Consider the following 25052-nt stretch of genomic DNA (forward strand, 5'->3'; position numbering starts at 1 on the left):
CAAACCCTACTCCCACCTGGCTAGGTGATTCTGCTGTGCACAGAAGTCTGAGTGTCTGGCATCTATCCAGGTCCTTCCAGTCTCCCCTGCTTCTTGCCTGCCAGCCCCTGCAGTGTGGGTTTTGGGGGGTACACAGGAGATGGCGAGGAAGGTCTCAGAGCATCCTGTGTCTGGTGGAGTCTGGGGGCTCAGGTGGTTGGGTCCTGACTGTGATTTTGCATTTGACTGGTGGGAGCCTGCCCCAGGGGTGGACAATGGCAAGGGGACAGCGTTGGCATGATGGTGTCTCCCAGCCTGGCATTCCTCAGACACATGCCCCCCCCCCACACCCACCCCAGCTGATGTCCCCTACCCCCCGCCCAGAGCAGGGAACAGGGTGTGTAAACTGGGCTTGCTCCGTGGGTACAGGCATCATTCACACATGCACACACACGTGCACACACACCATGAATCCACAACTGACACACAACCTTGATTGTGCACACACACTTATACACCCACAAACCCTCATGTTCTTCCCCAAACATCTAGAACTACACTAAGTATTCTCACCATTACTTTGCTTTACACACACACACACATGTATCCTTATATGTAGCCTAGAGGCATGTGATTTGTCCACTCGCCCCTGCTGACAGATGTCCATCCCCACACCCCCTGAACACAGGCTTTCTTATTTGCACTCATGCTCATCCACATGAGCTGGCCGCCGGCAGCCCCTGGAACCCCCTTGTGTTCACTCCCATTGCACACGCACCTCCTCATACTTGCATAGGCTCTGCCCATGTGTGTGCCCACAAAGCCAGCCGCCGCGCCTCTGCCTGCCATTCTTACCAGCCCCCGGGCCCCTGGGCCGCCCCACATCTCATCCCTGAGCTGCTGTCTGCCTTTGCATGGTAACCAGATGAGACAAGCAATTTATGACACCAGCTGTCTCTGTTAAAAACTGGATCTCACACACACACACACACACACACATGAGGGGAAGCCAATTACCCCGAGCCCAGCCCTGCCAGAAGCAGGACTCACAAGGGAGATGGAGTGGGGGTGGAATCTGGCCACCCAGAGTGGTGAGTGGCACCTGACTTGAGGATTCCCACCCCTCCCTGCTATCCCTGGGAATCCGGCAGGCTCCTCCTGCCGGAATCCTCCTCCCCCAGGCTCCAGCGGAGCCTGCCCTCTCCTCTCTGTGGCTGCTCCCCTGGCCCAGCTCCCAGGCCCAGGAGATGCAGAAGCAGACTCAGGGTGGAGAACAGGTGGACAGGGAGTCTAGAGGAAGAGTGGTCCAGGGTCACCATGGCAACAAGGAAGGCAGGAACCCTGTGCCCCTCCTGCTACACAGTAAGCCAGGGGGAGGCTGCATCGCTGTCCCCTCTTCCTCTCCATTTTTATTCTCCTTGCTCCTCTCTGAGCAGGTGCCCTGCGCCCCACCCTGGTTTCCCTCTGCCTAGAATACCTGCTCCCTTCCTTGCCTCAACCCAATACTTCATCAACTCTACTGCCTGGGCCACTTCCACTCTGGACCTCGGAATCAGACCCAGGTTCAAATCTTCACTCCTCCACTGACAGACTGGGCAGCCTGGGTGAGTGGCAGCCCTTCAGTGGCTTCAGGTTTTGCATCTATAGAAGACATGTTCATTTCTGTACAAATATTGACGGACAGCCCCCTCTGCAGCCGGCTGTCCTGGGAGTGGAGGATACAACATTGGACACAACTAAGTTGCAGCCCTCCTGGGCTTCAGGTTCTGCTGGAGGAGTTGGAAGACACCCATCGCAGACATTTAAGTGAGACGGTTATGTTTCTTCACCGTCTCATCTGCTGTGTCCATGGTTCTCCTCCTGGAATCGAACACAGCTCATGAAAGGAACTCAGTCAATAAGCGAATGCTTGAATGTACAAATGGCTTGAGCCCTATGCTGAGGCTGACTTGATCTAAGCCTTTCTCTAACACTAGTTGATCTTTGCACTGGGCCTCGGAGGGAACTTTCCCAGCATAATTTCTGAGTGGCTGGATGGAGACACATCTAAGTAGACTTCAGAACATTCCTTCCTTCGCTGACTTGTTGATTCACTACACAAACATACATTACAAGGACAGACTATGTGCCAATCCCATGCTAGGCACTCGGGGTTGAGTGAGGTGGGGAAGAGACTTCTAGGTGACGATTGCATGGCAGAAGTTTTTAGATATGCTTATCACATTTTACAAGAAGCTTTCACATATATTTGGGTTTTTTTTAAGTATTGCTAACAACTCTGGGGCATAGGTCCGATGAACACTTTACAGATGAGGAAACTAAACTCCAAGACTATCAGTGACTTGCTTGAGAACACAGAGCCAGAAAGTGACAGCCCCCAAGGAGGAACAGAGCCTCTTCACACTTGGCCCAGCATTCTAGCCGCCATTCGTCACTTTCAGTGTCCCTTTCCCTGCAACTACAACTCTATAAGGCAGCCACGGCTCTTGCCCATTTTTTAAATTTTATGTATTTATTTATTATTTATTTATTTATTTATTTATTTATTTATGTATTTATGTATTTATTTATGGCTGAGTTGGGTCTTTGTTGCTGGGCGCGGGCTTCCTCTAGTTGTGGCGAGCGGGGGCTACTCTTCGTTGCGGTGCACAGGCTTCTCATTGAGGTGGCTTCTGTTGTTGCAGAGCTTGGGCTCTAGGTGCACAGGCTCAATAGTTGTGGCACGCGGGCTCAGTAGTTGTGGCACACGGGCTTAGTTGCTCCGCGGCATGTGGGATCTTCCTGGACCAGGGCTCCAACCCATGTCCCCTGCATTGGCAGGCAGATTCCTAACCATTGTGCCACCAGGGAAGCCCGCTCTTGCCCATTTTAATAGCCTGGGAGCCGCCTGGAACCCGCTGGTGCTGGGATTTGAAACTGGGCTGGCCTGACTCTGGAGCCCAGGTGCCATCACACCTCCACGTCTAATCAGTTCATTAAAAACCCTCCTTGCAAACTCTCCCTCTCACTGCCCAGCCACAGAAACCTCAGCTGGTCCATTTCCAGGAGAGCAACTTCCTTCTCGGCTGGAGAGGAGTTGGGATGATGTAGGCAGGCAATTTAAACAGCTCCAGCAAAATACACTATAGCAGTTTTCACTCTCTGCCACTATTACACTTTCCAGCCGCGGCGGGATTGGCCCATAAGTGGGATATCAAGTTTATTACAGCTATTTCCAACCTGTAATTTGTTTTGTGGAACACAAAGAGAAGGAGGTTGGGGGGTGGGGGAGCTGATTTTTACCCCCTTCTTTTTTTTCTCTTCCGGATGAGGGCACCCAGAGACATTGGGAGGAGGCTAGAGTTGGAGTCTTATTTGTTTTTCAAATGGAAAACCACGGTCGGCCCTGCAGGCTCTCACGCTGCTGGCTGGACTCAGTCCGTTTGCCACGCTTTGGTGGCTCCACTTGAAAATCAACCCACTGGCTGAAGCCAGATTTGCTGGTCGGGGACAGCTGGCGCCCTGGGATACGGTCGGGCAGGCTTGGGACCCGTAGGCAGCTGCTGAGCCTTGGCTGGGCAAACAGAGCGTGAATAGGTGTGGCCTCTAGGGCTAGCTGTTCTAGAATCAGAACATTTGGGCATTCGGGGTAGAAATGGCCCTCAGAGGTCACCCTGCCCCACGTCTCTTCATTGAGCATTTAGGGCAACTGAGGCCTGGAGAAGGGAGACGTGCAGAGAGATTTAGAACCCAGGTCTCCATCCAGTCTAGCTGATCAGTCAGGGAATGGATACCGACCAGGGGTCTTGACCTTCTCAATAAATAGAAATTGACTAGAGGCCAGACAAGAAATTCAGGCAAGGCTTTACTGGGGCCCCTGCTGTAGCAGGGGGGAGCGAGAAGAAGTAAGAGTTTCCCTTGCTCGCCCGAGCTGGGGGGCAAGCTGGGTCCTTAGATGGGGTGAGGGTAGGGGTGTGTCCAGATAGGTGGCTTAGGTGATCTGCCTCAGTCCCTTTGTGGTGTTTTGTGTGCAGGGGGCATGCACAGTACACTGCTTCTGCTCCCACACCCAGTTTTTGCTCCCGGCTCTTCAGAAGTGGTAGATAGGGTTTTTGTTGGTCTTTTTGTATCTTTTGGTCCAGAATTTGCCCCAGCTGTGCATGCATTCGGTTGTTTTTAGTCCCATATAGTTTCTGTGTATTTGGTTGATTGAGGAGAAATGTGTCTAGGTACAAGCACTTGGAGCAAAGGGCCCCAGGTTCCAGCCTGTCTCAGAATGACCTCTGAGAAAAAATACCTCAGATCCATGCTGGTTCCTTCTGGAGCATCACTGCATGGATGGTCCCTCCACCTTCCCCACTGGGCCTGGTCCTATTGGGAAGCCCCAGGAAATTGGGGCATGGGCACAGCAGGCTGTTCTGGGGGCAGGTCTGTGTTGTAGAGCAGCAGGAATGGCTTCTCATGTTCCTTATGGTGCCCCAGTGCCTGGAATATGGTAAGGGTTCCACTCACTCTAACAAATATTTACTGAGTAAGAACCAGGTGCCCAACTCTGGGGGCAGAGCATGAACAGGGCAGATAAAGACCCTGCCTTCATAGAGCTTATGTTCTGGAAGTAGCTCACATTCAAGCCCTGTTTATTGATTCACTAAAAATCTGTTGAATGAATGAATGAGTGAATGAACACACAAGCACATCTCCCTCTGGGGAAGGGAAAACCCACATATCTTTGGCTCTCCAACAGCACCTTGACTGCCCCCACTAGCTTTGTCATTTTCTGTCTGCCCTGATCTCCTGGTCCCAACCCACTATGGGCATTGGGGAACTGTCTTGGAGCCTCCGAGACTAGCCTGCCACCATGTCCTTGTTCTGAGCCTCCTCAAGCTCCCTCTTTGGACTGATATAATAATATAATAATTCAGCAAGTTCCTGGGCCTCTGCTTTCCCCACACACAACCCCCAGCCCTCCAGTTCTCAGTTGCCCACACTGGCTTCTGTCTCCTCCCACCTCCCTCCCTCCCCAGAAATGGACCCCCTTCTTTCATTTACTGATGTTTTGCATCCTCTGGCTTTTCAGCAAGAGATACTCTGCTCTCCAGCCCTGAAGACTGAGAAGGGACACAGAAAAAGAGGTGGTTCAGAGAAGTGTTAGTATTCATAAAAATAGCTGTCTCCACTGAGCATTGACCACACACTGGGTGATCTTTCCAAGCCTTGTCTCATTTAATCCTCCCAAGAAGATAGGTTGAGTTGTCCCCATTTTACAGATGAGGAAACTGAGGCTTAGAAAGGTGAAATAGCTTGCTCAAACGCACAAAGTAGTAACCAAAAATCAAGAATTCAACTGGGGTATGGGAAATCAGTATTGCTTCTTGCTCAAAAGCCTCCCGTAGGCAGGGAGAAGCAGCCTGAGACTAGATACCCCCTGAAAAGGGCCCACCTCCTCCAGGAAGACTCCTGTGATCACCCCTCCTTCCAAAGGAATTCTTGGCTCCTCCATGAGCCTCAGATGACACTTGGCAAATACCTGTTGCTACAGCCATGATCTCCCAGACTTTGGCCTCTCACTTAACTGTGAGTGGTGTTATCTCCCCCACCAGACTGTGAATAAGCTCGTGATGGGCTGCAACGGTGTCTGAGATTCATTTCTTTCTCTCCCATGGGGCCTAGAACTGTGCCTGTGTGTCTTAGGCCTGGCGACATGTTTCTAGAACTAAAGGGAAGGTGTCTTGCAGCATCTTCTCAGGCTTACACCATGCCCTCTGCCCACAGCCTGTGATTACTCCCACCCCCTCCCAGCCTCTGTCTTGAGGGGTTCAAACCTCCAAGAACTACAGAATAACCTCCTTGCAAATAGCCACTTGCCCACTGGCCTGGGGCCTGAGAGTGAATTTGGAGTCTGTTACTTTCCTTTACCTTCCCTGAGGCTGAGGGATGTCTGAGAGCCAGCTGCAGGGAGCTGGGACAGTGGATGTCTTGACTGGAAGGAGATCAGTGCTTGTCTCGGGCTGCCTGAGGCCAGTTTAACCACAGCAGCCAGACGCAGGCCCCAGAGAAAAAGATGTAAATAAAACCAAAGTAAAACTAGGTGCGTCCTTGAAACTCCCCTGTCCCTGGGCCCGAAACAGCGATTTACGATTCAGATAATTCTTCGGTGCTTTATCTGGGGTGTGTGGGTATGTGTGAGTATGTGTGGGGTGTGGGTGTATTTTCCCACTAATAAAAGCCTCAGTCCCGGAGAATAAATTTGAGAGACAGTTTTACTGACAGATTTTTTTTCCTTCCTTTGTATAAAAAAAAAAAAATGGAGTGAAATTTGAAATTGGGACGATAAGGGCTGCCGCATTTTAGGAGGAGATAAAAAAGCAGTACCTGAAGAGAGGCGAGGCTGCAAGTCAAACAGGCAGGATGCCTTCCACTTTTATGACTTTAGGAGAAAATTACTCAAACCTCCGCTGGGCTTCTGGCATCCTGCCTCCTAATGAGGCAGCCGCTGAGTGTAGAGAGAGAGGACCGGAGAGGCACTTAGTTCATCCTCAACCCTTTTCAGCCTAGGGGGTGGGATGTGAACTCTGGTCTGGGAGCCAGAGCTCTGCCAGGAGCCCATTGTGGGACCTCAGATGAATCACTTTGCCTCTCCAAGCCTCAGTTTCTTCATCTGCAAAATGGGAGATTATTGTCTATTCTGCTCTATACAAAGAGATGTGTTTCAAGCAGATTTCTCAACCTTGGTATTGTTGACATTTGGGGCCAGATAATTCTTTGGGAGCTTGTCCTGTGCATCGTAGAATGGTTATAGCATCCCTGGCCTTTGCCTGGTAGATACAAGGACCACGTCTTGCCCCTGAGTTGTGACAACCAAAACTGGCTCCCGACATTGTCAGCTGTCCCCAGGAGGAGGAGGGGGCAAAATTGTCCCCCAGTTCAGGGGCCTGGTTTACAGGTACTTTGCTCCTCTTCCTCACTCTTCCTCCATTCTCATCATCCCCTGTTTGGGAAGCTGGTGAGAGGCAATGTGAGAGGACCAGAGGATGAGATGTCTTGCCTTCTGACTGCACCCATGCACAGTCAGAAAAGCGCAAAGCCCTCAGAGAGGGAGCAAGTGAAGTGTATGAGCGGTGGATGAGCCTGCTGGAGACACAGAGGCTTGAGCTCAGCGAGGAGACACCGTGTAGTGGGAAGTCCCACCACTGACCCCTCTCAGGGTCCTGGAGCTGGTGAGTGTGTTATCATCACTCTAACCCTCACCAGCCGGGGCTCCCTGGGGACCCCGGTACTAATAGAGGTCTCCTACTCTTATGAACTTGCGGTTTGGGGAGGGTGAGCCATACTCTTGTAGCTCATGGCTGGCACACAGCTGGCACTCAATAAATGCTGGCTGGATTGCACTGAATCTGTGTTCCCTAAACCAGCAGCACTATCACCTTGGCCAGACAGATGTGGTCCAAGTCAGCTGGGGTCCAGATGTGCCCAAAGGAGGCCAGCTGCCCCGGGGCCAATCCTCCCAAGAAGGTGGCAGACCCAGCTCCAGGGCTGCCTTTGCTGGGCTGGGGAAGCACCTTTCGGCATCTCCCCCCTCCCCCAAGCCCCTTGGAGAAACCCCGTCCCAGTATCTCCCCCCTCCCCCAAGCCCCTTGGAGAAACCCCATCCCAGCATCTCCCCCCTCCCCCAAGCCCCTTGGAGAAACCCCATCCCAGCATCTCCCCCCTCCCCCAAGGCCTTGGAGAAACCCCACCCCCAGCCCCTCTCCTGCCTCCAGCACACAGAGCCACAGGGAGTTAATTCCACTTCTTCAGGAAGTGGAGGCCTCCCTGTTGCAGGCTGTTAGCGAGAAGCCCCGCTGAGCGGCGAGAGGCTGCAACTCTATAATAGAGTTGCTGAGACAAGCGGAAAACTGCAGCCGAGTAAACAGATAAATAATTGAAACAGTGACAACACATACCTTGCTGCTTTGTGGAGTAACACTTTCATTAGCCGGAGGCAGCACAGCGGTGGGGATGAGGATGCGGACGCGGACAGGCGGCAGGCGGGATTAGGGCGCACTTTGGTCCGGCTTTTAATCAGCTGTGAACAGCTGGGCACCCGAGCAGCCTTTGTCTTCCAGCGTGGGCTTTATTACCACCTCCTGAGAGCCCCTGCCTTCTCGGGGCCTCCTTCATATTCCTCTGTGAAACGGGGACTTCCTGACACCCCTCCTGGCCCGTCCCAAGGGCAGCCAGAGGCAGGCAAGTCCCCCACACTGTCCTCTTCTCTCCATCACTGGTGTCAGTAGACTGGGTTCTCCCTAGCCACTCCAGGTTCCCCTGTCTCCAGACAAGTCCCTTCAGTCTCTTCTAAGGCCAGAGGGAGCTTGGAAATAGAATCTGAAACTCTGCACCTCCTTGGTCTTCGGGGGAGTTGAGTTCCTTTGCCCACCAGGTCCTCCCTGATGTGGCTCCCATTTCACTACTCGGAGTCTACTCTCTTCACTTCCTCTCTGCCCCAGGCACTCTGAACACAGTCTCCTTTCACTGAGCACAGATGCTTCTTTCCCACCCCAGGGCCTTTGCTCCTGCTGTCCCTTCTGCCTAGAAAGCACCCCCTCCATTTACGAGGCTGGTTCCTACTCTTCCTTCAGAAGACAACATACGTACTGCTTCCTGCAGGAAGCCCTCCATGATCACCCTATCTCCAGGATGGGACCTCCCCCTCCTCTGGGCTCCCTAGCTATTCCGGTCTTCTCCCTTGAAGACTTTATTGGAAACTGTTGCAATTTAGCTTGTTTGAATCCGTATGAGCTCTTGGTACAGGTGACTGCCCTTGGCCCCAGTTCTTCTCTTTTTCTATCCAGGCTCCTCCCCCATTCCCTCTATCCTTGGGCGGGGATGGCTTTGGCACTCTGGCTGACTCTGCAAAACACATTCACACTCTCTGGCCCTGTCTGCGGCTCCCCAAGATTTGCTTGTCATTTTTGCAAGGCCAACAAGTGGGATGCAGAAGTGGGACCACCTGGTGCATCGGAAAGGGCCCGGAGAAGAGGCAGCCTTACTCCTTCTTAGCTGTAGGGGCTCAGGAAGGCACTTGACTTCAGAGCCTCAGCCTGCACATCAGTAATGTGGGGATGACCTGGGAGGATAATAGTGATGGTTGTGACATCTCCCCCGAGAGGCTTCTCCTGGGGCTGCCTGCATCTCCCCAGCATCCCAGGAGCCCACTCACCGCCTGGAGGAAAGGGGTGGCAGGGCTGGCTGAGCGCTCACCTGTGACTCCTCTGTGCTCTCTTGCAGGTGACGGATGGCGGCACCATCAAGCAGAAGATCTTTACGTTCGACGCCATGTTCTCCACCAACTTCTCCCACGTGGAGAACTACCGCAAGCGAGAGGACCTGGTGTATCAGTCCACCGTGAGGTGAGGGCTGGTCGGTGTCCGGGGGGCCACTTCTCCAGCCCTTTCATGTCTATCCCACACGCAGTGCTCTCAGAGTGGGGAGGGGGGTCTCCATGGGCTTGGAAGGCAGAGCTGGGGCTGTGCTGCAGGGGCTGTGCTCCCCATTCCCAAGGGGAATCATCCCCTGGAGGGAAGAAGCAGGAAGGGGTCAAGCTGCAGCTCTGCCACATGGAGCGGACCCTTTATGTCGGCTTCTCCAGACGGCTCCTCCAACAGTCCCGCAAAGTGGGTTTTCCAAACCCCTTTCCAGGTGAGGACACTGAGGTCCAGAGAGGGTGAGCAATATGCCGAAAGTCACACAGCCAGAAATGCCAGAGGTGGGATGTAAACCAGCTCTACCCGGTTCAGAAGCCTGTGGAATACGTCCTATTGTTCCCCACGGGCTCTAAACCTGGGAAGGAAAACAGACCCTAAACAACCAGACCCTAGGTTCAAAGCAGCAACAGGATGGGGAAGGAAGAGCCCTTGGGGATGGAGATACTTAATATTTCTACCCCGACCCCTTTCCTAGAAGACTTTAAGGTAGCGGATCCCATTCTAGGCCCTGCTGTGTTCTAGGCGTGTGGGCGCCCATGGCCCCACTCCCCTCCCGCCCACTGCCTAAAAGGCCCCAATCCTATTGTATTGCTCTGACCCGTTACACTTGATGGGTGCTGTTCCCTTTGGTCACCTGGTAAACTCCTCATCAGCCTTCGGAACCCAATCGAGCAGGTCCTCCTGTGGGACACCTTCTTTAGACAGCCCGCCACCCCAGCAGAACTGACCTCCCCCAAAGCCAATGGCTGTGGTTCCTCCAGAACACACACACACACACACATATGTGTGCATGCTTTTTCACACTACACAGCCAAATGCTTTGCCTGGTGGCCAGGCAGAAAGTGGCAGTCTGCTCCAAAACTAGAGGACAGCCTGGCTACACCAGGCACGCAGGGAGATGCTGCAGGAGACCAGCTGGCTCGCACTGTGCTTCGTGGGCTGCCTGCCGCGTCCCCGCTTATGCCTTACCCCTGACCCGCCAGGAGGATAAGGCCCCACTCTCCACACACAGGTTGGTCCTTCTCTCTGTGACCATGAGCATCAGGACAGAATGGATGCTCCCCCTTCACCTTGCATCCTCAGCTCTCAGCATGAGGCCTGACACACAGTAGGTACACAATAAAATTTGCAAATTGAGTGGATGACCCTGGGCACCCTCCTTGGCCCTTTGGGTGTCCGTTTCCCTGTGGATAAAAGTAGAAAATGGGACAAGAAGATTGCAAAGGGTAAATCCAGCCCTGCATAGGGAATCTGGCCGGTGGTCCTTCCATGCCCACTTTGGTAAGAACGGAAGGTGGGTGTGCTCCCCTGGAGGACCTTTCTGGGTGCTCCTCTCTCTGGGCTTTGTGTTAGGAGCTCAGACCCAGCGTTTGTTGGGGGAATCTGGTGAGAATGTGGATGTGAAGAGGCTCCAAAGAGGTGTACAAATGACCACACAGATACCTTCATCCATCTATTTATGATTTCTCCTACACCTGCTTCCAAAAATGATTTGGGGTGCCTTAAAGCACACTTAAGACCCACCAGTTACCATCAAAACGAAAAAAAAGTAAGAACTCATTTTGGAGAAGAAAATAGCTATCCTGGGAGCCACAGATGATTTTGCACAAGTGGACATTTAGATCACCTCCAGCTTCCCAGAAACCCATCTCCGCCTGCTACACCTGTGCCTAGTTACCAAGGTCTCTGGGAAGCAACAGCTCCCCACATACCATTATTTTCAGTCCCCCACCCACGGCTGCAGGTATGGTCTCCAGGGTGTTTCCTTGGCTCTGACCCCCACCATCTCATGTATCCAGAGCACAGCCCTGGTATGCAAAGACCTGGTTCAAAGCCCAGCTCAGCTACTTCCTGCTGAGTTACCTTGGACCATAAGGACCTTGACCTCTCTCTGCCTTGGGTCCTCACCTGTAGAGCAGGCTTAATATGATTGGCTTAAACAATCGTTGTAGGGTTTGATGAGACTCATGTCTGATGGCTTGAGTTCTAATCCTGGCTCCTCCACCCCCTTGCTTTAGTGTAATCTCGGGTTGGTAACTCTGAGTTTCCCAGTCTCTAAAAGGGAATGACAACAGGAAGAAACTCACTGCAACCTGTGAGTTGAGTTAATAATTTGCGTAAAGTGCAGCCGTAGTTGCTGAGTGGTGCCTGCATGCTGTTATTGCCTAGAAAAGCCCTCCTTTCGTCATCATAAAAAAAAAGGGCTTCCCTGGTGGCGCAGTGGTTGAGAGTCCGCCTGCCGATGCAGGGGACACGGGTTCGTGCCCTGGTCTGGGAAAATCCCACATGCCGCGGAGCGGCTGGGCCCCGTGAGCCACGGCCGCTGAGCCTGTGCGTCCGGAACCTGTGCTCCGCAACGGGAGAGGCCACAGCAGTGAGAGGCCCGCGTACTGCAAAAAAAGAAAAAAAAAAAAAAGCACTCACCTTTTCCCAAATCTCATAAAACCCTCCCCGTGCACTCTTTCTCTTGATCCTCACTAACGACACCTGGAATGCAGGCAGGTATTATTATTATTATTATTATTATTATTATTATTATTATTATTATTATTATTTTCTGTAGTCCTGATTTTACAGATGGGGTCAAAGTTCAGCAAGGTCAAGGGACTTGCCCAAGGGTCCCCTGCTATAACAACATCAATTTGGTTGGACCTCATCCCAGCCCTCCACCACACTGCCTTTCTCATTTTACAGCTGAGGAAACCGAGGCTCAGAGAGGGGAAGAGACTAGTCCAAGGTCACACAGCAGCTCAATTGCGGCCAGTGCTCTTTTCTTCCCCAGCCTTCTCCTGGAACCTTGGTTACAATGGTGGGGGGGGGGTCTCCCAGGCAGAGAGCAGCAGGGCAGGGGGGCCTCAAGGAAGCCACAGAAGCAGGGAAGGAAGGAGCAGACCCTCTTGGAGAGTCTAATCCAGTCACGGAGAGTTGCAGCCGCAGGAGCAGCTGTGCTGACTGAGGCTGCTTCTCAGGCTGCAGGGCTTCGTTAAGGCTGGTGAGGGGTGCGGGACTCCACATTTACATATAAATGAAGATGTTTACAAATTAATGCTTCTCATCTAGAGAGAGTCCCAGCTCCACAGCTGTCTGGGCCGCTTCCTCTTCAGCTGGGGAAAGTGGGAAGAGAATGAGACTGAGATTACCAAGAGTCAGCGGAGAGCAATTTTCTGGGCAGCCAGGGGAGCCTTAGGGAATCCCAGGGCTTTTCCTGCCACTGGTGGGGTTCCCGGAGAGATGGGAGTCAGGTGGGGTGACAGGGCTTCTGTCCCCAGGTTGGGGGTGCAGGTGTGGGGCCCCAGTTCATGACCTCTTGGGCAGGTCACTGCCCCTCTGCACACGCCAAAGATTTCATCGATCAAATGCCTTTCTAGTTCTGAGCCTCAGAGCCCAGAATTCCCAGTTTGGAATTGACAATAATTTATTCCTTCAAAGGATATTTAACTGAGCACCTACTAGGAGCCTGGTATGATGCAGGTGCCGGGGATCCAGTGGGGAACAAGAAAGACGGGGCTTTACACTCTCGTGGGGGAGACAGAGAGGAAACAAGGGAAGCAAGACATCAATAAATTTTTCATGACACATTCCACAAAGATGTGAGTCCGATGGTGATGACGTAACGAGGGGCGAACAGCTTGCAGTGCCAGGAGGACTAAGGTGCTGGGGTGGCAGGCAGAGCCTCCCAGGAAGGCGGCCCTGGGCTGAGACCTGTGGGCTGGGAAGGAGCCATCCATGGTGGGGACAAGGCAGGTGTGGCAGATGTCGGAGCCCAAGTGCCAGGGAGTTGAGGTCTGGGAGCAGCCTCGACCAATGACTAATAGGAGGTGTTAGATGAAACCCCAGTCCCCTCGTCCCTCCAGTGGGGCAACTCAGATGTGTCTTCTCCACTGTCCCTGAGTTCCCCAGCGGGACTGAATAGCCTCCAGGATGCACCTATGTTGACTTCCTTCCTGCTCAATCCCCACTCCCTTTCCAGCTGCCTGGGATACCCTCCTAAATAAGCCAGCAGCTCCCAATTGATTCCTTGTCTCAGGTTCTGTTTCTCAGGGGCCCCTAAGTGGGGACATAGGATATTAGTAACAGTCCCACCTGCGGGCATCCTGCACATCTGCCATCCTCTACCCCTGCCCTGTCAGGCCCTGCCTCGGGCCCCGTTCACCTGTTCCATCAGGCCAGGCACAAGTGGACCAGATGCATGGACCCCCCTCACTGAGGGGAAGATTGTGTGGGCAAAACTCATTAATCCCTGCAGAAGATGACTGTCCCCAGATGGCAGCTGTGACCTCCTTGGAGGTCAGGGTGAATCACAGCGAGCCTTCACCAGCCCCTGCTCCCCCCACCACACCTCGTGCCTTCTGTTTCCCGAAGTCCTCTGCAGTCCATGCCCCATCCCATCAGCCCAGGGTGTCCCTAGGACCACCAAGCAGGCTTCACTGGCCCTCATTTGGCAGTGAGGGAAACCTAGACTCAAGGGTTCAAGAGTGCGCCCCTCCCACGCCTTGCCCACCTCTCTTTGCCAAGGCCCTGCTCATCCTTTCAGGTTCAGTTTACATGTTGCTTCCTCCAAGAAGCCCATCCTGACTGCCCAGACTGGGCCAGGCACCCCAGTGCCCTTCCCCTCCCACACTCACTGCCCTGACACCAGGTATTCAGAGTGCCTCCTGCACTCGACCGGAAGCCCCATGAGGATGGAGATTGGGGGTGATGTCTTCACTGCCATCTCCCCAGCCGCCCAGCCCAGCAACCCCTGCCCAGTGTAGACAATTTGTAGATAATTGTGGAGTGGATGAGTTAGTGGTAGAAGGCGTGATGAATGTCTTTCACTGACGCTGTCACGGCTGTGGGATAAACTTTGGAAGAAGGAATTCAGGCCTTCCCCCAACCCGGGCATCATTTATTTATCACAAAGGAATGGAGCAATTGCTGTATGTCAGGGACGGTGCTGGTGATAAAATGGCGAGCGAGACATAATCAGACCTGCTCTGGTGAGTCTTACGATGCAGGGGGTGAAGAGAGACAGACTATAAAAATGTGTTTGAAAGAATACGGAAAAATATCTTCAGTAGGTGATGAGGAAATAAGGGAATGTGATGGAGATGATGAGAGTCGTGGAGTATGTGTGGTGGCGGTAGGGGGAAGGGGGAGCGTGCTGTGAAGTTTCTCATAGGAGACATCTGAGCAGGGATCTATAGGATAAAAGAAGCCCGACAGACCAGGCTGGAGGTAGGGAGGGCATTCCAGGTAGAAGGCACAGCAAGTGCAAAGATCCTGAGGTTTCTGAGAAAGAGCTTGGCGTGATCTAGGAGCTGCCAGAGGGCCAGCGTGGCCAGAGTTCAGGGAGCAAGGAAACAAGTTGGCTTTTATGCTCAACGTCCTGGAAGCCACTGAAGGTTGGGGTCTCATGTGATGTGTCTTGTAAAGCTCACCCTGGTTGCCAAGGGGAGCATGGGTTGGAGGGATCAGGAAAGGAAGACCAAGCTTTCCTCAGAGGGGTCTGGGGAGGGAGAGAGAGAGGTCTCTTCATGGGTCTCAGGACTTAGATTCCAAACCTGAGTGAAGCTGGGAGAGGGTGCTGGCCCACCGCTTCGGGCTGGCAGGGGCCAGGAGGCAAAGGTGAGGGCTGAGAGCTGGCTCTCTCACTCGGGTCTGATTGCCTCGAGCTGTGAACATGTGACCAGGCTCCATTTCCTCCCCCCACCACCGCCCCCAAACCTGTAGGAGGTTGAGAATGGCTGGGACGGTGGGGGTATGAGGCAGAGCCTGGGGGCTTCGCGGAGAATGTGAGTGCACAGTTACACCTTCCTAATTCATATTTATCAGAGGAGGGAGATGTGGGAGAAATCAAGTAAATGAAAAAAGAGCCTGGAGGACTGAGGACACAGAAAGAAATGCCACTTGCTTTATTACTTTGAGATGCATCCGTTCGTGTAGTCTCTTGATAGCTCATATTGAGTGTTTGCTGCATTCAAGGCACAGAGCTGGGGGGCGGGGGGCACAGTGCCCAGAGGTGGGCAAGACGCAGCCCCTGCCGCCATGGAGCTTAAAGCCTTCTCCCTCTACCTGCCCCCCACCAGCCCATAAGCTCCTCCGAGCCTCTGCTCTATCGTTTTCGTCTCAGTGACCTCAGAACCTACTTGGCATTTAGAGAGGAGCTATAAATATTTGTGGGATGAAAGGAAAGAGGAGATAAAACATGGAGATAAATAGCTAACAATTCAGGTAATCAAGTGCTGGCTACCATGGGGAGGATTCAGATGTAATGCAATGATGAATCAGAGATGGAGAGCCCGGGCAAATCGTGGAGAAGGTGGCATTTGAAGTGACCCTAGAAGCATAAGTAGGTTTTAGACAAAGAAGAGCCTGGGAGCGGATACTGCAGGTAGCGGACACTGTCTGTGCAAAGGCACGGAGGCAGGTAGGGAAGTGCTGAAGTAGTAGCAAGGCTGCTCCAGGTAGGCAGACGGAGGTTTCAAAGTCACAGCTCTCTGGAATCTGTTCCAAAGGAAAAATGGGGTTGGTTTTAAAATAGACATATTCACTGTTGGGTCCAAAGATCAGAGAGGGGTTTGTTTCCCTTTGAAATGTTCCATGTCCCTTCTGTAGTGTCAGCTGTTAGCGGGCAGGGCAAACTCCTTCTCCACCGTTGGTACAAAAAAAAAGTGCCCTCTGACCCTTGTTGATTTGCAAGTGTGAATTCCACAGCTTACCTCTTTGCACGTTACAGTGGACCATACATCTTTTGTCTCCAGAACGTACATAACCCGTGCTGCCTGCACAGGACATGGTCCTTCATTTATTCATTTATTTGAGCACTCAGCAAACACACATTGGACACCTACTATGTGCCCAGCTGGTGCTGGGTGCTGGGAGAGTGGATGGGGAACTATCAAGATTACACCCAGTCCTTGACCCACTGTAAACCCACTGCTCTCTCTCCCACCCAAGAAGCGAATGAGCCAGTGACGCTGTAAGGATAACTGTGAACCCTTTCAGCACTTCGTTCATAACAGCTGCCTCTGAGTAGCATCATAATTGAACACCCCAGGTCTCCAACCCCAAGTGGCAGCTGGGCCCCAAATCAACACCAGGGATTATTTTAGGAGTCGGGGCTGCAATCTCCTGCCCAGGAAGTTTTCAGCTGAGTACTCCCCTCACAGTCCACCGCGCCCTAAAGGAGAGGCTGCCAGTTATACCACCTGAGCACGAGCTACCCTCCGTGGTGTCTACACCACAAGCCGATCAGTGCACCCCCTGCATTAGGATCACCTTGGGAGTTGCTTAAACATATCAATTCCTGGGCCCCACCAAGACGGAATTTGATTCAAGCATCCTGGAGCAAGGCCTGGGGAAGCAGTCTTTTAAAAAAGGTCTTCCAGGTAAAGATGTTGGCAGCGAGATTTGCAAAGCTCTGCTGCACACAGCACCTCCCATCAGCTCCGATGTGCAGATGGGGCCAAAGAATTCAGCGGGAAGCTGCAAGGCACAGATAATTCTCGTTGCTGCTGGTAGCCGGTGGGCGACAGACGATGATGTCCTAAGGCCCCCAGGGGCCAGACTCGTTTGGGTTAAAGATGACAAAACAGCTGGACCAGCCAGTGACCTCCCGTCCAGGGCGACCTGACAGGCACCAGCTGTTTCAGGAGGCTGGGCCGTCCCCACACCAAACACCACGAGGTATCAGCAGATGGGGCAATAACAGTATCCTGGGCCCAGTGCTAAGCTTCTCGGAAAGTGGGGCCTTGACTGGGGGGCAGGGGGCTCAGGAGCAAGATGTTCTTTCCACAGCCCCCTGGAATTTTCCCCGAAGGTGGAGTGTACCCACACTTTCTGAGCCAGAAGTTTCACTGGACCCCATCGCCAGCCTCCCACCCCCAGAGCATCCATTAGGGAGGAGTTCCTGGACCCACCCTGTGTGTCGGGCCTGCAGGAATTGCTCTGCAGAGACGCCTGCCCTCAGCTGTCCCTCTCGGGTCTTGTCTCTTAGAACTGGACCCTCCCTTCTTCATCTCTAGGTCCTCAGCGCCTGACACAGGGCCTGGGATGGAAGCCCAGGCCCTCAGTAAAGGTTTCTTGAATCAATAGGCTGACAGCTTATCCAGATATGGAATTGTCTGAATTTCAAACAGTCAGCAAAGCTTTTTTCCATCCATCATCGGTTTAACCTGAGCAACCATCTCGTGGAGTGCAGATCTCAGACTCATTGAATCCTGTTATATAGATGATGACACGAAAGAACAGAGAGGTACAGTCACTTGTCCAAGGTCACACAGCTTGCACATGGGGAAGCTTGGGTTCATACCCAAGCCGTGGCGTTCAAACAGCCAGTGGAGTCATATTGGGTCTCTGGGCCATCAGGGGCAGGCTCATCCAACAAGCAGTCATGAGTGACCACCCCGTGCCAGGAACTCTGCCAGGTGCTGGAAACTCAAGTGACTTAGTGAGAGTACGTGACCTTGTGTCTTCATCCCGACATGTCCCCATATGAGCGCATGTGCACACGTGCACACACACAGTGGATCTGTGCCCCCCCATGCTTGATGCCTCCAGGTAGGAAGCTGCCAGAGTTAGTCACCACATTAAAAATAGACACTGCCTGGCAGTTCCAGGCCCCTGGACTCGCTGGCCAAGGAGACCAAGTGATGTCCAGTTCGGGTCCTAGAAATGCAACTCCCAGGTCTCCTTGGCTGCCTCCGCTGGTGGCATCAATTCCATTTACCTGCTGAGAAATCCACTGAGGCGAACGTGCTCCCACTGCTCTGCCTAAGTCCTCACGGAGCACGATGGCGTCCCGTCCCCCCACTTTCCACCTGCCCCTGCTGCCCTCTCCTCTCCCTGCCTCAACCCCCTGGTGTTAACATCTTAGCTTCCACTTCTCTCCTCCAGCGGTCGCCTGCCCTTCTTTACCTTTTGAAGCCCAGCAGTGGGTCCAGGCCCCGTCCTCCCCGACCCTGTTGCCTCCGCGCAGAATCAATGCTACCGACGGTGCTCCAGGAGAACCCTGCGCATTGCCTTCAGCGCTTCTCATGCCAGGTGGCAATTTTTCACTCACACAAATCTGCCCCCACCCAGGCCATGAGCAGCCCAGGTGGGCCAGTACCGGCGGCACAGGCTGGAACTCGGTACCCTCCCAAAGGACCGGTCCTGGTGGGTCCTGTCTCCCTCCACTTCCCACGGGTAAAGGTCGACCTTCTTCTGCTTTTGCTCCTTGAGTTTCAGTTTTTCCTACGGTCTCCCTTTCTTAGTGTGATCTTCATCTTTCCTTCATTTCCCCCTCCCCGTGCAGGGGCTTTGCCCTCCTGTGCACACAGACATGCACGTGCACGCACACACACAAGCATGATGCTTTTCATTCTCCTCTCCCTGCACGTTCTTGCATCTCTTGGCTTGGAGTCCCTCTATGGCCCCAGAATCTCCCCAGCAGCACAGACCCTGGATCCCGAGGCTCCAAGTGGGTCCCCATTCCACACTGGGGGTGGCATCCTGGGTACTTCTCTGTGGTTGGGTCTTGGGTGAGTGGAGACATTAGACACAGTGACTGAGATGTGTGTACTCTGCTGAGTCCACAGCTGGCACAGAGCAGCACACTGCACCCACCCACCCCCATTCTGCATTTGTCCCCAGGCCCACTAGGAGTCTAGTGGGACTCCCAGAACGCACCCTTCTCACCAGTTTCTTCCCAGGGGAGGGAAGTGCTTGCAAAGCTGTCTGCCGCCCTCTGGTGACACCCCGGGGTATTGCAACTAGGGAGCCCTCTGCCTGTGCCCCCTCCATCACCAAGGATGGGTCTTGTCCCTCTAGAGTAGGGACCTTCCTCTCTTCATCTCTAGGACCTCAGTGTCCAGCACAAGGTCTCAGTCGAAATCTGTTAAACTGATGAGCTGACAGATTACCCAAATGTAGAATTATTCTTTCAAACTGTCAGCAAAACTTTCCCATCCATCATTTGCTTAAACCCTATGGAGTGTAGATCTTAGACCCTATTTTGGGGGACCAAGCTCAGCACAGAGAGAGGAAGTGACTATCACAAGAACTGGGAGAGCTTCCCCATCACACGGAACTTTCCTCCTCTGGGGGCCTCCCCCGGGAATGGGGCTGAGCCCCTATGCCGAGGGGATGGGGTGGGGAGGGAGCTCTGGCAGTTTGCCTTTTACCAGGGGCCTTTCGGAGACAATGTCTTCACCCAGAATCAACCACGAGGAACTGCAAGCCCAGTGTCAGGCGGCACCCTGGGTAAGGGGGGTGGAATGAAGTTCTGATGACAGGTCCCAGGCACCACGGTCAGGACTTGCCCTAATTATTCACTCGTTGTTTAAAAAGTGTTTCTTAACTGAAGACCTCGGGGGACAAGGGTGAGCAAAGGAGACAAGAACCCTGTCCCCACGGAGCTGATATTCCTGGGGTTATGCTGGCAACACAGGGAGAGGACGGGGGCTCTCTGAAGCCTGGTTGGCAGGATGAAGCAGCCACGTAAAGTCCAGGGAATGAGCATTCCGGCAGAGGAGGAAGCAAGGGCCTGGGATGGGAGCAAGCTCCATGTGACAAGGAAGAGCAGAAACAAGCCCAGAGAGGCTGGGGAATTGACAGGCCCCGCGAGGACTGTGGGAGATGAGGGGAGGAGTCAGCAGAGGCCAGATCTCCGGGTGCAGGCTTCCTGAACCTGACCATACCCAGGAATCGCTTGTTACAATACAGCTTCTCATTCCATGGGTCTGGGGGAGGGCCCCAGGGCCTATGGCTCCAGTCATCCCCCAGGTGAGGCCAATGCCGTCATCCATGGTCCACATCAGAAACATCCGGGAGCTTTACACACTCCTGATGCCCAGGCCAAGCCCTGCTGGTTAAGTTAGAACTTTGTGGGCAAGGGGATGGGGACTCGGACATCAGTTTTTCAAAGTCACCAAGGTGATTCCAATACTCAGGCAAGTTTGAGAACTGCTGTTGGAGATCATTCTGGGTCTTTAGAGAGAGTTTGAATTGTATTCTAGGGGTGATGTGGAGCCATCAAGGTCGATCTTGTGTCTATGTGTGTGTTGCTAAAAGACCCACCTTAGCTATTGGAGAGGTTGTGAAAGTGAAGGCAGAGGGACCAGGGAGGAGAGGCAGCTAGGGTGGAGGTGGAGGGAAGTGATGGGAGAAGAATTTGGAAGCAGAGCGGGCAGGACTCACTGATGGACTGGATCTTTGCTTCCCCCACGAGAGTGATGCCATAGCCAGAGCCCTGAGATCTGAGAACTAACAAAATGCCAACGCCAGTGTTTATCAAGCTCTTATGCCCTGCTGGAAGTGCTCTACACACCTTGACTCGTAAATCCTTGCACTGTTGGGGTTATTACTACCCCCATTGGTAGGTGAAAAGGTGAAGCTCAGAGAGGTTAAGTGACTTGCCCAAGGTCACAGAGCCGGAAGGTGGCCGAACCAGGATTCAAACCCACCAGCTACGGGAGAGGTCAGTGGCAGAATACAGGCTCACAGCCACTGCTATGTAAGTGCTCCAGCAGGCTCAGGGTACCAGGATATGGGACCCCCATTACTCTTGGCTATGATGCAGGTAGATATGCAACTATGGTTTGCCTCTATCACATGCTATCTGTGGTGACACTGGGCAGGACTTTGAGCCTCAGCTTATTCATTGGTAGGAGAAGAATGATGATTCCACCCCCAACCCCGAGCTATGGTGAGCTTTGCAGGAACTCTAACCATCAAAATGCCTAACACCTAGCACGTGGTGGTATTAAGTAAAAGACAGCTGAATCACAGGTGCATGTCTATAATATGCTTTATAACGTATATATATTTCTGTATGAGACAAATTTTATACCATAATGCAAAATAATAATAATAATAATAATGGAGGGGAAATGTTGTTGGCTCATAGGAGGCCCTCTCCGTTTGCCCCAGCAAGGACCCCTGTTCCCTAGGGTCTCAGGAGCCTCTCCCATCACCCTTCCTTGACTGTCGCTCCTGGAGGGAGGGACCATGTCTGCACCCACCCACACCCACCTGGGCCCGGCAGAGCTCAGCACAGAGGAAGGGTGGAAAGAATGAATGAAGGATCTGGCTTTTCCTTCTGCTTTTCAGGGACTCTCCCCTGGCCCCTCCTCCCAGGTGACCTGCCTGAGTACAGCTCCTACCCGCAGTCTGGCCTGGAGATTTTGGGGGAGTGAGTGGGGAAAGGAATCACTGAACACTGTGTTCTCTTTTTCATTCAGTGAACATTTCTGAGCGCCTCTGCTGAGCCAGATGCCAAGTTAAGCAGAGCAGGATGACATGAGGGCAGAAAAAACCCCCCCCCATCCCCCAAAGGAAGGGCTATTTGCTGAACACTGATGTGGTTTAAACATTTTACATGGGTTGTGTCATTCAAACCCCACAACATCCCATGAGGTAGGCCAAGCCCCACGTCCCATTTTACAGATGCAGAAACTGAGGCCCAGACAGATGCGTAAAGAGACAGTTGCAGTACAGTGTGTGGCGCTGTGGGATGGACTGTAGGGTCCAGGGCATGTGGGTGGGGACTTTCCATGCCCAGGTGCCCATATGCCAAGGTTGTAGCATGGGCTTATGTGGGCTTCCTGGGCCGGGGGGCTGGGGAGGTGGTAACTTGCTTTGTGGGCTCTTCCCTGAGGGGTCAGAGGCCCAGAACCCAGAGTCTCCATCTCCGTGCTTGTCCTGTTGCCTCCTTCACCAACCAGACAAGCCTGACCACTTGGTGCCCCGCCTACAACCCCCGATTCCCCACTTCCCACCTCCCCCAGGGGCCCTCTTCTGGAGTTTCAGACAAGGGGCAGGAGCCCCCCCTTTTCTGGCTTGATGTGAGTGTGATGGGGAGGCAGGGGGATGGCCCAGATGACCCTGTGAGGTCTATGGGCCCAGCAGAGCTTGAATCCATGCCCAGAACCCATGCAGCCTGCAGGGCAGATCTGGGATTTGAAGCAGGCATCAAGCTGGATCAGAGCAGCTGGGAACGGCCAGAGCTCAGGCCCAAGTGCTCACGAACGCTGCCTGGAGCCGTCTTGGCAGGATCCTACTCGGTGCCTGGTGCCCCAGGAGCCCACAGTCACGTTGCCACGTTGGAGAAGCTGTGGCTGAGTGGGATCTGGGCTCTGCCACCCCTGGCTTCTCCCCACCAGAGTCGTTGAGAAAGAACAGGAAGTGCCCACAAAGGGTCTCTCTGTGGGTCTGATGCCCTCAAAGGGCTCCCAAGCAGAAATGTGACCATTTTTGCTTTCATCTTTGTAGCCACCAATGATAAAAACACCAACTCATTATAATAGCAAACATTTGTCTGGGGCTTCCTATGTGCCAGGTAAAAACTCTCAGCTATGGGGCAGATAACCACTATTGGTCCCATTTTACAGATGGGAAAACTGAGGGGCCAAGTGGTTAAATGCCTTGCCCCAGGTTAAGTGTGTGGCAAGGGGTGGAGCCAAATCTTGAACCCGGGCAGTCTGCAGCGAGGGTACCTGTTCTCCACGAGACCACACCACCAATCACCATGGGCTTGGAAGTTCATTCACTTGTTTGGTTGTTGCAGGAGTCTGGGGAGTATAGAGGAAAGGACCAGCCTCTGGGGTCAAGAGGACCGGAGTGGGGAGCCCAGATGTGCCCCTTGAGAGCTGTGGGACCTTGGGCGGATCACTCAGCATCTCTGAGCCTATGCGCCACACTTCCTGTGGTGCTGGGGTAAACCCCGGGTGGCCGTTTCCCTGACTGCCTCTAGCTGGCTGCTGAAGGTCTGCCTCCTTTTTGCCTCTGCAATGTACCAGTGCAGGAGACAGGCTCTGAGGGCTTGGAGGTGCTGAAGTCTGATGGGGAAAACCCCAGGGTGCCCTAGGAATGATGAGTTGATGGGAACAGAGCAGGGCCCAGCAGAGGGAGCTGATAAGGAGAGGCTGGCACGGGAGGAGAGAACCTGGGCTGCGTCTCTGCACCATTAGCTCTCCCCGCAATGTTTCCCCCCTGCTTGCCGAGGCTATGACGCCAACCCTTGAGATCTAGGGTGGGGAGGGGCACGTGGAGGCCCTGCCAGCTGCTCCAGCTGCTGATGGATCAAGGGGGCCCCTGGACTTGTCACAAATCCTCTTTAGATGCCACCAAGTGCCCCCTGTCCTGCTCATGGCTATGTGCACCTCCTCCGTGCTCAAAGATCATCCATCCCCAGCCTCTTGGAGACCAACAGAAGCAACTCCAGATGCCTCTGTGAGACTTTTGAGGCTCTCCAGTGGGGGCTCCCCATCTATGTATTTCCCTTTTATTTACATCAGGGTATAACATACACACAGGAAAGTGCTTCATCTAAATGGCCCAGCTTAGGGAATCATTACACAGGCATATGCCCCGCTGCCCACCCACCGCCCAGATCAGGATATAAAGCATTTCCAGCATCCCACGAGGTTTCCATCCACCAAGAGGGAAATGTGATTCTGACTTTTGAATCAACTTCAACTAATTTTTCCTACCTTTGCTCTGCACACGAATAGGATCACACTTTCCATATCAGGCTTCTTTCACTCAGCAAGTCACCGCTGCATAGTACTCCACTGCCTGGCTCGATTACAGTTTATTTACCCATTCTCCCTTGGAGGGACATTGCAGAGAGTTGCTTCCAGTTTTTCACAATGACAAGTGAAGTTGCTTTGAACTTGAGCATTCATTTCTTTTAGATGTATTCCTGGGAGAGGCAGTGCCAGAGCCTCAGGAAGGCAAATGCTCAGCTGGATTGGAGGCCGCCCATATGGGTTTGCTTGGGCTGCTGTAACAAAATACCACAAACTGAGTGGCTTAAAACAACAGAAATGTATTCTCACGCAATTCTAGAGGCTAGACATCTGAAATTAAGGTGTCACCTCAACCTTTGTTATGAATAATAAAGCTACAACGTAAAGAACGCTTAAGACAGAAGGTGACATGATAGAGTCACCCTGGAGCTAGGGTCCTGGTGTCTGAATCCCAGCTCTGTCACTTACTGGCTGTGGGACCCTAGGCAAGTCACTACATCTCTGTGCTTCAGCTTCCCCATCTCTAAAATGGGGATGATGGTAATAGTCCCCACCTCGGAGGGTGTTTGTGAGGTTTAAATGAGTTAGTAAAGCCCTAAGAACTGGCACGATGCACATGAGATACGAGGGTAGTGGAGATTATGTGCTAAGCACCTTACGTGGATGTTGGCCTTTGCCACGTTCATCCAACGATATTTACCAAACACCTGTGAGAAGCCAGGCACAGTGCTGGGCTCTGGGGAGACAGTGGTGAGCAATCTGGCCAGGCCCTGTTCCATAGGGCTCTGGATCACCATATGGGTAGGAATATTTATTGCTCCCATTTTACAGGTGAGAAAACTGAGCCCTGGCCAAGCTAAGGTCTTGAGGCCACATAACCAGAAAGCAGAAGAGCTGGTGTTTAAAAGCAGATGGTCTGCACTCTGGACCACTGTCCTTTATTGCCTTTCAAATTCACAGCCCCAGGACCCAGAGGCCTGGAACTCTGCCCTGAATCTTTCTAGAAAACTTGGAAACAATTTCAAAACAGGGGTCTGTTCCTTTATTAAGACCACCTCGGGAAGACATGACTGTTTGGCTCTGATCAAATTAGGTCCATGTTGTGGTATAGCTTTCTATATTCACCATAAAGCTAATA

The 25052-nt window shown here is 53.0% G+C and overlaps 1 protein-coding gene across 1 annotated transcript in view; it reads left to right on the plus strand.

The window, feature by feature from the left end:
• The window catches only part of IGSF21 (immunoglobin superfamily member 21), a gene marked incomplete at both ends in the record, with an annotated part of 247143 nt that overhangs the window by 157676 nt on the left and 64415 nt on the right, over positions 1-25052 (plus strand). The window contains one exon of the mRNA XM_082615553.1: positions 9226-9347. Coding sequence (XP_082471679.1) covers positions 9226-9347 — 122 coding nt within the window. The remainder of the gene's footprint in view (positions 1-9225; positions 9348-25052) is intronic.

The sequence above is a fragment of the Mesoplodon mirus genome (genome assembly GCF_964341445.2).
Source record: "Mesoplodon mirus genome assembly, chromosome: 3".
Classification (NCBI taxonomy): Eukaryota; Metazoa; Chordata; class Mammalia; order Artiodactyla; family Ziphiidae; genus Mesoplodon; species Mesoplodon mirus.